Source organism: Mustelus asterias, chromosome 14 (genome assembly GCF_964213995.1).
Source record: "Mustelus asterias chromosome 14, sMusAst1.hap1.1, whole genome shotgun sequence".
NCBI classification, from domain to species: domain Eukaryota; kingdom Metazoa; phylum Chordata; class Chondrichthyes; order Carcharhiniformes; family Triakidae; genus Mustelus; species Mustelus asterias.
In genome coordinates, this window is record NC_135814.1 from 65,918,154 (window position 1) to 65,930,759 (window position 12,606).

The following is a 12,606-nucleotide window of genomic DNA, read 5'->3' on the forward strand; positions in this document are numbered from 1 at the left end:
TTATAAAAGTTATATTTATGCGCCTTTCCTCTGGAAATTTCTCATTTTGAGTTTTGTTATAAATGTGGGTTGACTGCCAATACCTCCTTGGATTTGGTGGTGTAGAACGCTCCAGTAGATGTTTTGAAGGACTTACATTTATGGGAGTTGACCCCTGCAAACCTATATGTACTTTTATGATTCAGTGACCCAGAGATTAAAAAAATAGCATCCTCCTTTTTGATTTGGGTCATTCTTTATTTCTCTTGCATGTGTATCACTTCTATATCTCACGAGGTGGCTAGAATTAACAAATGAGATGAGAGTTTGTTCAAATCCTTAATGTGCTTTATTAAAACAGTATTCACCCAGATGAATCATAGGATCTCTACAGTGCAGAAAGAGGCCATCCAGCCCAGTGAGTCTGTACCAACTCTCTGAAAGAGCATCTCACCCAGCGAGGTTACAGGGATAGGGCAGGGGCTGAGCTTGGGTAAGATGTTGTTTTGGAGAATTGGTGCAGACTCGATAGGCTGAATGGTCTCCTTCTGCACTGTAAGGATTCTATGGGATGCCAAAGGCCCACATTATCAGCATTGTTCAAAATTCTCAAACACCACAAACTTTATTGTAAGAGGGCAGATTCAATTAATACTTGTAACAGATGTGCCAGGGAGTAGCTCCATAGGGAAACCTGGGAATCAGGATTTGAGCCTGACCTGGTTGGTAATTGCTGTGTGCCAAAGACAGGAAAAGTCTGTCCAGGCTGAGGGCACCAGCTTGTCTTGAATATCCATAGGGGCAGTAAACACAGAAATGTGATATACCAAACAGGACACATGGGCCGGGATTCTCCCAGCCCATTGTGTTACTCGAGTACTGCAGCAGGCCGAGAGACGTTCAGCGGCACTCGCGACCGGCCGATCACTTTTAAAGTTTATTTATTAGTCACAAGTAAGGCTTCCATTACACTGCAATGAAATTACTGTGGAAATCCCCTAGTCGCCACACTCTGGCGCCTGTTCGAGTAAATGCAACTAACTAGCACGTCTTTCAGACTGTGGGAGGAAACCGGAGTTCCCAGAGGAAACTCACGCAGACACGGGGAGAACATGCAAACTCCACACAGACAGTGACCCAAGCTGGAAATCTAACCCGGGTCCCTGGCGCGGTGAGGCAGCAGTGCTAACCACTGTGCCACCGTGAGTCTCTGAGGCCCTTTTTGTTTTTAGCATTGTCAGCCCCACGCTAGAAATAGGCACGGAGCTGATTACCATATGGAAATAGCAACTTCCATGTGATTAGCATCTTTGGAATGCTGGTGTATCTCCCCAATAACGGGAAACAGGCATACTTGCCCTGCTGGTGGGAACAGACGCCATTGAGGCCCTCATGGGAGGCCAGGGGCAAAGGGGGAGCACTGCCAGCCATGCACAGTGCAGTGCCAAGGGGGCAGAACATACTGGGGAGGGCGGAGGGAGCCTATTTGTGGGGGTGGGGTTCGGGAGATCAGCAATCGGAGGCGGGAGGGGCTGCGATCAGGGAGAAGGGGGCCCGGGAAAATATCGGAAGGCCGGCAATCGGGGTGGAGGGCCAGTGCCCATGAGCCAATCTCCCCACTGAGAGATCGGCTAATGCACAGTGGCCTGCTCAGTGCTATGCTGCCAACCTCTCGAGTGAATGAGGCCCCATTGGCATGAATCCCTCTGAAACACTCTGTGATGCACAGCATGCAGGAGATTCATTCAGGTAAATACACCCAAAAAACAGGTGGGAATTTCTCCCATTTTCCCACCCAATTCTCACGTTTTTCCACCCATTGGGCACTGAGGTTTTTATGGGAGAATCCTAGCAATGGTTTTTATCCTGTAGTTTAATACTGTGCGATGTGAGGTAGAAAGCATTTTGTAATTGAAAATATCCTTGTTTAAATCTGATATCTATATCTCTTCACCTGAGCTATCAGAATAAAGTGTTTATTTTAAGGGTATTATTTAATTGCAGCTTGTGAGACACAGACAAGGTAGTCACTTTTACAAAGGGGGATTTGTGGTCTTTTCCCTACCCCAACAAAGAAATACACATAAGTACATTGGAAATAATGATCTCAGCTGAAAGGTTTGGTGGAGGGGGAGGGGGCTGCAGAAACACATTAACCCTGAGGACAAGTTGTGAAGCGTATTCAAATTTCAGAAACATTTGCAGTGCTTGGTGTGTGCCGGAGGTGTAATTGGGACATGACCAGTGGGAATTTGAAATTGGTGAAAGCAGCAAGTGAGGCAGGCCTGTGCTTTAACAGATGGTGTTGTTACAGGGCTGAGACTTGCATTGCGAAATGAAGCAGTTGAATGTTATGATCGGCAGATAGCACCAAATGCTGCTAGTTTAGTAAATAAGCTACTCCCCTTGTCTTGTGCTACACCCCATGTCTGGCTTATTTGATGTTTGAAGTGGCAATTTCAACTATTTATTGATAGTAAGGAAAAGCAGGATAGGAAAATTTCAGCAAGTCTACTAAGCCTGACTGACTCACATTCATGATGCTTGGAGTTCTTGTATTAGCGATATAACCCTAACCCTGTTTCATTCACCACCCCCACCTCGCAGCCCGCTGCCACCCAAAGAGAGGCAAAATACAAGGTTTGGGGGGCGGAAATTCCTATTTTTCTTTTTCCCCAACCCAGATGATCGAAACTAGATCTGGAGATCACATTGACCAGGCAAATTATATCAGTTAATCCACTTGCCTTCCATATGATGCAGTCTCTTCCCCCAGCCACAAACCAGTCAAACTCCCATTTTAAGCTGAGAAGAGGGTCTGCTCATGCTATCGGACATGCATTCCAGAGGCTCACTCCCCTCTAGAGAAAGAAAGCCATCTTAACATCTGGCTCATTCCTACTTGTACGTAGCCCTCAGTCCTCCTCAATCTTTCAAGCTGAAATAAAATATCAGGAGGCAGGCAATCCAATCCTTTCTTTATTTCATTGTGTTTGAAGATATTTTAATTTTCTTTTCTTTTGTAAATTCGGTACAATCAAGTTGGTATTGACATGTAGAGCATTTTCTCAGTTTAGGATCAGTATTAAAATGAAGAAGTCAGTAGGAAGAGTGCAACACGTCTAAAGTCAGAAGTGTAAACTAAGGATGGGGTGATATCCTGGAGGCCAGGGTAATATTTCATGAGAGTTTTGCCTTCCTGACAGACTGTCTTTTCTCCCAGGGTACTGATTAATTGATTAGTACACGTGATGGGCTAAATTGTACACGATCTATGGAGGAAACTGATTGATGAGTGGACTACATATTTCTCATGCTCTCAATGTTCTGTTTTGTAAGACCAAAGAGCAAGTAAATTATTTTGTCTTTATTTAGAGGAAAGTATTTATCATTGTACGTCACTCCCAGTACTCTAAATCAGAGATACAACTGTAAATGTTATATGTCTCATGGTATTCAGTCTCACTGTGTATTAGAGTGAGGACTTGTAGAAGATTGTTGTGAAAAAGCTGTAAGAGCAGCAAGTTTACAGTATGAAGGGAATATGCCTTTAAATGACTCAATTTAGTTTCATATTTTCTAGTCTTATTTAAAAACTATGTAACAATAATGTTAATATTAATTACCAATCTCGCTAAATTTAAAGCAATTGGTCAGCCTATCTCACTGCCAAATATCATCTAATTGTGCAACACACATCAGTTTGGGCTGTTGTTTTCCTTACATTTGTTAAGAAGGTTCTTATGTTTTTTAGATGACCGAAGGTACCCCAGTGTCCAGTTTCCAAAGGGATTACTGAGGTTACCGAAGAACACCTATGTTTCTAATCTGACAGCCTATCTCACAGCTCCACAGCCTCCCTGGGGAACAGACAACTTTATCCATACAATGGGGACTTTGATGAACAAATCAAGTAAAGTTTTAATCATTTCTTGCAATCATCATGCTTTATCTTGTTATTGTGTGTTTCGCTATGGTAGTGGTACTCCTAATACATCCTCACTGCTGTTGTGGTCCTTGGTAAACCTGTAAGTTTCTCTAGGTCTCTTAAATGTCTGCCTGGTTGTGTCTCGTTGACTAAGCTGCAATTCTGTGCTCATCCTTTCTGAAGCAAAATAAGTCAAGGAAATTGTATTGGAAGGCAGCTTTATTACAGCTTCCGTGCATTAAGTGAAAGGATTCTTTTAAAATTGAGTCATTTAGCAAACCTGCTGTTCCAATAGTTTGTCTTTCCTTTCCCTGTGCAGAAGTGCTGCATCTCTGCAGTGACTTAATTGAAGAAATGAGCTAACAATATGGGAAATCGTTACTATCATCGCATTGTGAGGCGGATAGTGAAGATATGGACAGGCTGGTGGAATGGCCAGACATGTGGCAGATGAAACTTAATAGAGCAAAGTGTGAAGTGATAAATTATTGTAGGAAATGTGAGGAGAGGCAATAGAAAATAAAATGTACTAATTCTAAACCAGTAGTAGGAGCAGAGGGACTTGGAGGTACGAGTCGTTGAAAGTGACGGGGCAGATTGAGGAAATGGTTAATAAGACATAGGGGATCCTGAACTTTATAAATAATGGCATAGAGTACAGAAGCCAGGATGTTATAGTGAATCTTTATAAAAGACTGGTTCTGCCTCAACTGGAGTACTATGTCCAATTTTGGACACCACATTTTAGGAAGGATAAGGCTTTGATTTACGAGAACAGTTCCACGTATAAGAGACCTACCTCAGTTATATGGATAGATTGGTGAGCTAGGGCTTTTCTCATTGAGAAGAGATTTATTAGAGACTGCGAGGCCTGGACAGAGTAGATAGGGGAAAAACTGATTCCATTGGTAGAAGGGTCAAGAACAAGAGGGTGTGGATTTATGATTGGTAATAGAACGAGAGGCGGCATGAGTAGCAACTCTGGAGTTGCCTGAGTGTGTTGGAAACAGATTCAGCTGTGACTTTCAAAAGGCAATTAGATAACTAGCTGAAATTGAAACGTTGCAGACTTATGGTCAAAGGCAGAATAGAGGGACTAGCTGAAGTTTTTTTTATAGCGAGCCAGCGCAGACACAATGAGCCAAATGGCTTCCTGAAATGCTGCTATTCTGTGATGCTGTAAATTAGCCACCTGGAGCTGCTTTTTCACAATGCTGCCACAGATGGAAATGATAACAGTACTTTTTTTTAACATGGTGACTCGTTGACAATGTAATTCATCCAGTCAATAATCTTGGGGATAGTGTCAGCATGAGTAAGCAGTACTTAAGGTTTTGTATTCTGCCCAAGTATTCCCACTGTAATTGTCATCTAAGGCAGTTCCATCTTTGCATTATTCATATATTTTATTACTCTTCTCCATTTTTTTTTTCTCCTTTAGAACCCCATTCCACATATCCCCCTGAATATGTGACTAAGTTAGTTTATCCCTTCCCTCCCTGGCTGTGAAGAAGTTCTTGTTTTGTTTTCGAAGTTTGAGGTTAGAAGCTGTTGATGGGGAGATTGCAGGTACAAGCTTCATTCTGTCACTCCAAGTTCACACTAAATTGTGAAGAAAGAACTTGCAATTATTTCTCATCATCTAAAACCCCAGGACATCCCAAAGCATTTCACGACCAATTCATTAATGTTGAAACATAGCCAATGTTAGAATACAGGGAAGCACAGCAACCAGTTTGCTCACAGTAAAGTCCCACAGACATCAATAAAGATAACTGGTCAGCTAATCGATTTCATCGATGCTGGTTGTGCGATACATCTTTGCCAAGAAATTGGAGAAAACTTTCCTGCTTATTAAATAATGGGATGGGATTTTTTAAATATTCACCAGAACAGGTGGACAGGACTTTTGGTTTAATGTCTTATCACAAGGATGGTATCTCTAACAATGCAGCACTCTCGGCTCCACATGGGAGTGTTATTCTGGATTATGTGCTCAAGGGTCAGTAGTGGGGAATAAACCATGATCTTCTGGCAAGGAGGCAAGATCCTACCTTAATCTTTGCATTAACACGTGACTTTTTATTAAATTATTGCTTTAGAAAATAATTGATGCTAACTCTGATCCACAGATCATTATAAAAAATTTTTTGTAAATGGTAGCCAATTTTGCTCTGCAAAGTGTACTCTTCGGTATATGTATAATTATGCCTTAAAACTATACTTTTCAGAATTTAGAAAGAACTATTGCATAATCAAATAACACTAAGAAAACTATTCAGTAGCCAGGTAAATTCTCTCTCGATGATGGAAACCTAAGAAATTGTTGCTGTTATTTTTCCCTGACCCCCACCAAGCAGTCTTAGGAACAATAAAATTTCATTTGGTGTGTTTCCCTTTTTAGTTTGGTTGAATGATGAATCCATATTGACCTGCAAAAACATAATTTCATGTCAGCTTGAATTTGTTTGCTTTTTTTAAAACACAGTTCTTAAACAGGAAATGATTTATTGTTACAGGACTGAAGAGCATTGAACTGACACCTCTGGCTGCCATTAGTGTTCAGTTGTTTTCTGCTGAAGAAAATGTGAAAGTTGCAGGATCCATCCAAATTACGTTACCTCTTGGACCAACAGATTTAGTGACGCATGCAGATGCTCTTCCAGCCTGGACGTTTGACCTCAAAATTGGTACATGAGCAAATTTCACCAACATAATGTTGATTAATAAGGACAAATTTTAATAACTGGTAGGAAGTGTATTGTCAGTACGCAGAGTTGCAAAATCTAGATATGAAGCTGAGAGACATCACCCACTGGTGAAATGGCCTGTTTTAAGTGCGTTCACTCAATAGGAGATTATTAAACTGCAGTAGCACAAATTTATTAAGCCTCAGTTGTGGGGCAGATGCTAATTGATTGTAATTTAACTGTATGTAGTTTATGAAGTATGAATGAGAAGAACCATTTGGTCCTTTTAGCTCATACTTCTATAGAGACTCTGATTACCTCCCATCCTGCTCTTCATCCTATACAGTATCCAACTATGTTTTGATTGGCTCAAGATATTTTTCCTCGACCATTCCAGTTAGAAATCATAGAAATCATAAAAACCCTACAGTGCAGAAAGAGGCCATTCGGCCCATCAAGTCTGCACCAACCACGATCCCACCCAGGCCCTATCCCCATATCCCTACATATTTACCTGCTAATCCCTCTAACCTACGCATCCCGAGACACTAAGGGGCAATTTAGCATGGCCAATTAACCTAACCCGCACATCTTTGGACTGTGGGAGGAAACCGGAGCACCCGGAGGAAACCCACACAGACACAGGAAGAATGTGCAAACTCCACACAGACAGTGACCCAAGCCGGGAATCGAACCCAGGCCCCTGGAGCTGTGAAGCACCAGTGCTAACCACTGTGCTACCATGCCGCCCAGTTAGTGATCACTCTTTGATGAAGGAGTGCTCCCTGCTTTGCTTTGCCTGTTAGTTCTGCATTTGTGGCTTTCATTTGGAATGGTGTTCAAGGTTAATCGTTTTATTTTCCATTTCTACTTAGTAGACTAGAATTTCCCTTCCATAATGCCTTGCGGAGTGCTTGACAAGGAGTTGGAGATGAGGCAGCCTTAAAGACAAGCCCTGCTCCATGCCTTCTGACAACTTGAGCTGAACTCCTCCATGCTACTTGACAGTGTCAGGAAGCTGTTCACCATTTTGGTATGCAGTGTGTACTATTTACAAGCTGCACTGAATAAACTCATCAAAGCTCCACCAACAGCACGCTCTAAACCTCTGACATTTAGCATCTAGGAGGGTAAAGGCAGCAGATGCATGAAAAAAACTGGAATTCCCTTCCAACAGCACTGTGGGTATACTTTCAGCAGATTGAACCACTGCAGTCTATCATGTGGCTCACCTGTCTCCTTTCTTAAAGGCAGCCGGAGAGGAGCAACAAATGCTGATCTTGCCAGTGACATTCACATCCCATGAAAAGAGTAATAAAATGCCAATCAACACTACTGTACGCTGCCCCATCAAGGCCCTTATCTGGCCTTCTGCTGCAGAATTTGCCTGTCACTTTGCTTTCTCGTGAGCTGGTAAATGGATTATTCTTTACCCCTGGCTGGGCTGTAATCCACTCATGCCCACATGACTCACTACATGCAAATCCCAACTGCAGAATAGCCTCCATGGTATGTGAAGTACCAATATCAGAGCTGATGGCTGTAGTGTCACATCAAGTGATGGATCTCCTCATCTGTTCTGTGTTAAGCTTTCTCTCTTACTCCTGGGTGGGTAGTTCTAAAATGCTGGAAAGCAGCTTTGCGAGGGGAAGGTGTTCAGAGTAAGAAGCATGCAGCTTGCTCATCATTGCTGATTGCAGGATGAGGATGTGCTGGCAGTGAGAAGGGGCCTAAGGAAAAATCATCCTCAATATTCTCAGTGATGCTGAATACCACCGGCCATGTCACAGTCAGAGTCAAGATGCTAAGAGCAATCTCCTCTACAGGGCTGAGGAGATGTAGACGTTTTTGTACTGCACTCTTCTAATGTGAAGAAAAGTGGACAGAATGCTAATGATTATATAACACTGGGGCAATCTTACCAAAAAAATTCTAAGTGCCAAACAAGTGTGAAAATGGGAGAGAATCGCGTCCTTTTTTTGGCGACAGAAAATTTTAAATCTTATGCCACTTAGAGAAAAAAATGAAGCAAAGTGTGATTCATGCCAGTAGGGGGAGTTGACGGAGTCTATTCATGCCAGGAAGCCAGCTGCTGAATGATAGAGGGCGCTTTTGCGCATGATCTCCCAGTGCACTGTGCAAAGTGTACACAACTAGTGCACTGGGAATCTGACACTCCCCACCCACCCCCCCCCACCTCCCCAGCCGATCGCGTTCAATGGGATGTATTGAGTAGTGTGAGAAGCTGATGATAGGCAGGAGCACGGCAGGAAGCGGGGAAAACCTGTTGGATTAAAGTGCATTTATTTCAATGCAAGAGGGCTGACAGGTAAGGCTGATGAATTCCGGGCAAGGCTAATGAATTCCGGGCATGGATAGGTACGTGGGATTGGAATATTATAGCCATAACTGAAACATGGCTAAGGGAGGGATAGGACTGGCAGCTTAATGTTCCAGGGTACAGGTGTTTTAAGGTGGGGCAGAAGTGGAGGAAAGGGAGTTGCATTTTTGATTAAGGGGAGCATCACGGCAGTAGTCAGACATGAAACAACTGAGGGATCATCCAGCGAGGCTTTGTGGGCGGAACTAAAGAAATAAGAAGGGGGTGGTGACCTTATTGGGGTTGTACTATAAGCCCCCAAATAGTCAACGAGAATATGCAGGGAGACTGGGGAGACTTGCAGGAGTAATAGGGTTGTCATAGTAGGGGGGGTTTTAATTTTCCTAATATAGACTGGGATTGCCATAGTGTTAAATGTTCAGATGGGATGCAATTTGTTAAGTGTGTTCAGGAAAGTTTCTTCAGGCATATGTGGAGGGTCCTACTCGGGAAAGGGCAAAAATTGATCTACTCTTGGGAAATAGGGCAGGGCAAGTGACTGAGGTGACGGTGGGGGACTACTTTGGGACCAGTGACCATAGTTCTATTAATTTTAAAATAGTTATGGAAAGGGACAAAACTGGTCCACAGATGCAAGTTCTAATTTGGGGCAAGGCAAATTTTGATGGAATTAGACAGGAGCTTGCAAGGGTTGATTGGAGTGGCTTGTTTGAGGGTAAAGGGACCTCTGGCAAGTGGGAGGCCTTTAAAAGTGAAATAGCTAGAGTTCTATATGTTCCTGTTAGGGTTAAGGGCAAGGCTGGCAGGAGTAGGGAACCTTGGAATATAACATATTGAGGTTTTGGCCAGGAAAAAAGGAGGCATGGCCCAGGTATGAGCAGCTGGAATCGAGGAATTCCCTGGAGGTGTACAGGGGATACAGCAGTATACTCAAGGAAATTAAGAGAGCAAAAAGGGGGCATGCGGTAGCTTTGGCTAAGAGGATTAAGGTGAATCCAAAGGGATTCCTTAAGTACATTAAAGGAAAAAGAATAACTAGAGAGAGAATAGGACCCCTCAAAGACCAAAGTGGACACGTGTGGAACCGCAGGAGATGGTCGAGGTTCTCAAAGAATATTTCTACTCTGTTTATCGTGGAGAAAGACATGAAGACTTGGGAAAGTTAGTGGCAATATATTGGGGACAGTTTGCATTACAGTAGAGGAGGTGATGGGTGTATTAAAATGTATGAAGGTAGATAACTCTCTGGCCCTGACTAGGTATATCCAAGAACACTGCACGAGGCTAGAGAAGAAATTACGGGAGCCCTGGCTGAAATATTTGCATCATCGTTAGTCACGGGTGACGTACCAGAAGACTGAAGGATAGCAAATGTTGTGCCCTTATTTAAGAAGGACTGCAAAGAAAAACCTGGTAATTATAGACTGGTAACCCTAACATCTGTGGTGAGTAAGTTACTAGAGAGGATTCTGAGGGATAAGATGTACAGGCATTTGGAAAGACAGGGTTTGATTAGGAGAGTCAACACGGCTTTGTGCATGGGAGATCATGCATTACAGATTTGTTAAGAGTTCTTTGATGAAGTGACCAGGAAGGTTGATGAGGGCAGGGCAGTAGACGTTGTCGATATGGACTTCAGTAAGGCCTTTGATAAAGTTCCACATGGTAGGCTGCTCTGGAAGGTTAGATCCCATGGAATCCGGGGAGAGCTGGCAAATTGGATATACAATTGGCTTGATGGTAGGAATCAGAAGGTTATGGTGGAAGGATGTTTGTCGGACTGGAGGCCTGTGACTAGTAGCGTACATGATGTAGAGATGCTGGCATTGGACTGGGGTAAGCACAATAAGAAGTCTCACAACACCAGGTTAAAGTCCAACAGATTTATTTGGCAGCACAAGTTTTCGGAGTCTCAGGTTCCTTCAGGTGAGTGAGGAGTTGTGTTCACAAACAGGGCATATACAGACATAAACTCAATTTACAAGATAATGGTTGGAATGCGAGTCTTTACAGGTAATCAAGTCTTACAGGTACAGACAATGTGAGTGGAGAGAGGGCCAAGCATAGGTTAAAGAGGTGTATGTGTCTCTAGCCATGACAATTAGTGAGATTTTGCAAGCCCGGGCAAGTCGTGGGGGTTACAGATAGTGTGACATGAACCCAAAATCCCGGTTGAGGCTGTCCTCATGTGTGCGGAACTTGGCTATCAGTTTCTGCTCAGCGATTCTGCATTGTCGTGTGTCGTGAAGCCTGCCTTGGAGAATGCTAGTGGTGTACCTCAGGAGTCAATGCTGGGCCCATTGCTGTTTGTTATCTATATCAATGATTTGGATGAGAATATACAAGGTAAGATCAGTAAGTTTGCAGATGACACTAAAACAGGTGCTATTATAGTCAGTGAGGAAGGCTATCAAAAATTGCAGCAGGATCTTGATCAGCTGGGGAAGTGGGCTGAGAAATGGCAAATGGAGTTCAATACAGATAAGTGTGAGCTGTTGCATTTTGGAAAGTCAAATCAAATTAGGACTTTCACGGTGAATGGTGGACCTCAGGGAGTATTGTGGAACAGAGGGACCTTGGAGTTCAGGTGCATGGTTCTCTAAAGGTGGAGTCACAGGTAAATGGGGCAGTGAAGAAGGCTTTTGGCATCTGGTCTTCATCAGTCAGGGCATTGAGTATAGAAGTTGGTAAGTTATGTTGCTGTCGCACAGGACGTTGGTGAGGCCACACCTGGAGTATTGTATTCAGTTTTGGTCGCCTTGCTATAGGAAAGATGTTATAGAATCCCTACAGTGCAGAAGAAGACCATTTGGCCCATCGGGTTTGCACCGACAACAATCCCACCTTGGCCCTACTCCCATAACCCTACATACTTACCCCACTAATTCCTCTAACATACGCATCCCTGGGCACTAAGGGGCAATTTAACATGGCCAATTCACCTAACCCGCACATCTTTGGACTGTGGGAGGAAATTGGAGCACCTAGAGGAAACCCACACAGACACCGGGAGAACATGCAAACTCCACGCAGACAGTAACCCAAACTGGGAATCGAACCCAGGTCCCTGGAGTTGTGAGGCAACAGTGCTAACCATTGTGCTGCCGTGTTATTAAACTGGAGAGAGTGCGGAAGAGATTTACAAGGATGTTGCCAGGACTCGAGGGACTGAGTTATAGGGAAAGATTGGACAGGCTAGGACTTTTTTTTGGAGTGTAGGAGACTGAGGCGTGATCTTAGAGGCGTATAAGATCATGAGAGGCATGGATAGGGTGAATGCACTCAGTCTTTTTCCCAGGATTGGGGAATCAGGAACTAGAAGGCATGGGTTTAAGTTAAGGGGGAAAGAATTAATGGGAACCTGAGGAGAAACTTTTTTTTACACGGAGGGTGGTAGCTATATACTGCTGGAGGAAGTGGTTGAGGCAGGGACATTGACAACATTTAAAAGGCATTTGGACAGATACGTGGATGGGAAAGGTTTAGAGGGACATGGGCCAAATGCAGACAAATGGAGTTAGCTTAGATGGGCATTTTGGCCAGTTTGGGCCAAAGGCCCTATCTCTGTGCCATAGATTTTATGATTCTATGGTGGTTTGGTGGATAGGCGATGTCCTGACAAGATGTATTCACTGACGTTGACCACCCATGTGAGGTCACTCAGGTTC

General features: G+C 43.5%; 1 protein-coding gene across 1 annotated transcript in view; it reads left to right on the forward strand.

Moving 5' to 3' along the window:
• Window positions 1-12,606, forward strand: part of fam171b (family with sequence similarity 171 member B) — a 52,608-nt gene that overhangs the window by 26,633 nt on the left and 13,369 nt on the right. Inside the window, exons 4-5 of the mRNA XM_078229223.1 lie at window positions 3,734-3,892; window positions 6,427-6,597. Coding sequence (XP_078085349.1) covers window positions 3,734-3,892; window positions 6,427-6,597 — 330 coding nt within the window. The remainder of the gene's footprint in view (window positions 1-3,733; window positions 3,893-6,426; window positions 6,598-12,606) is intronic.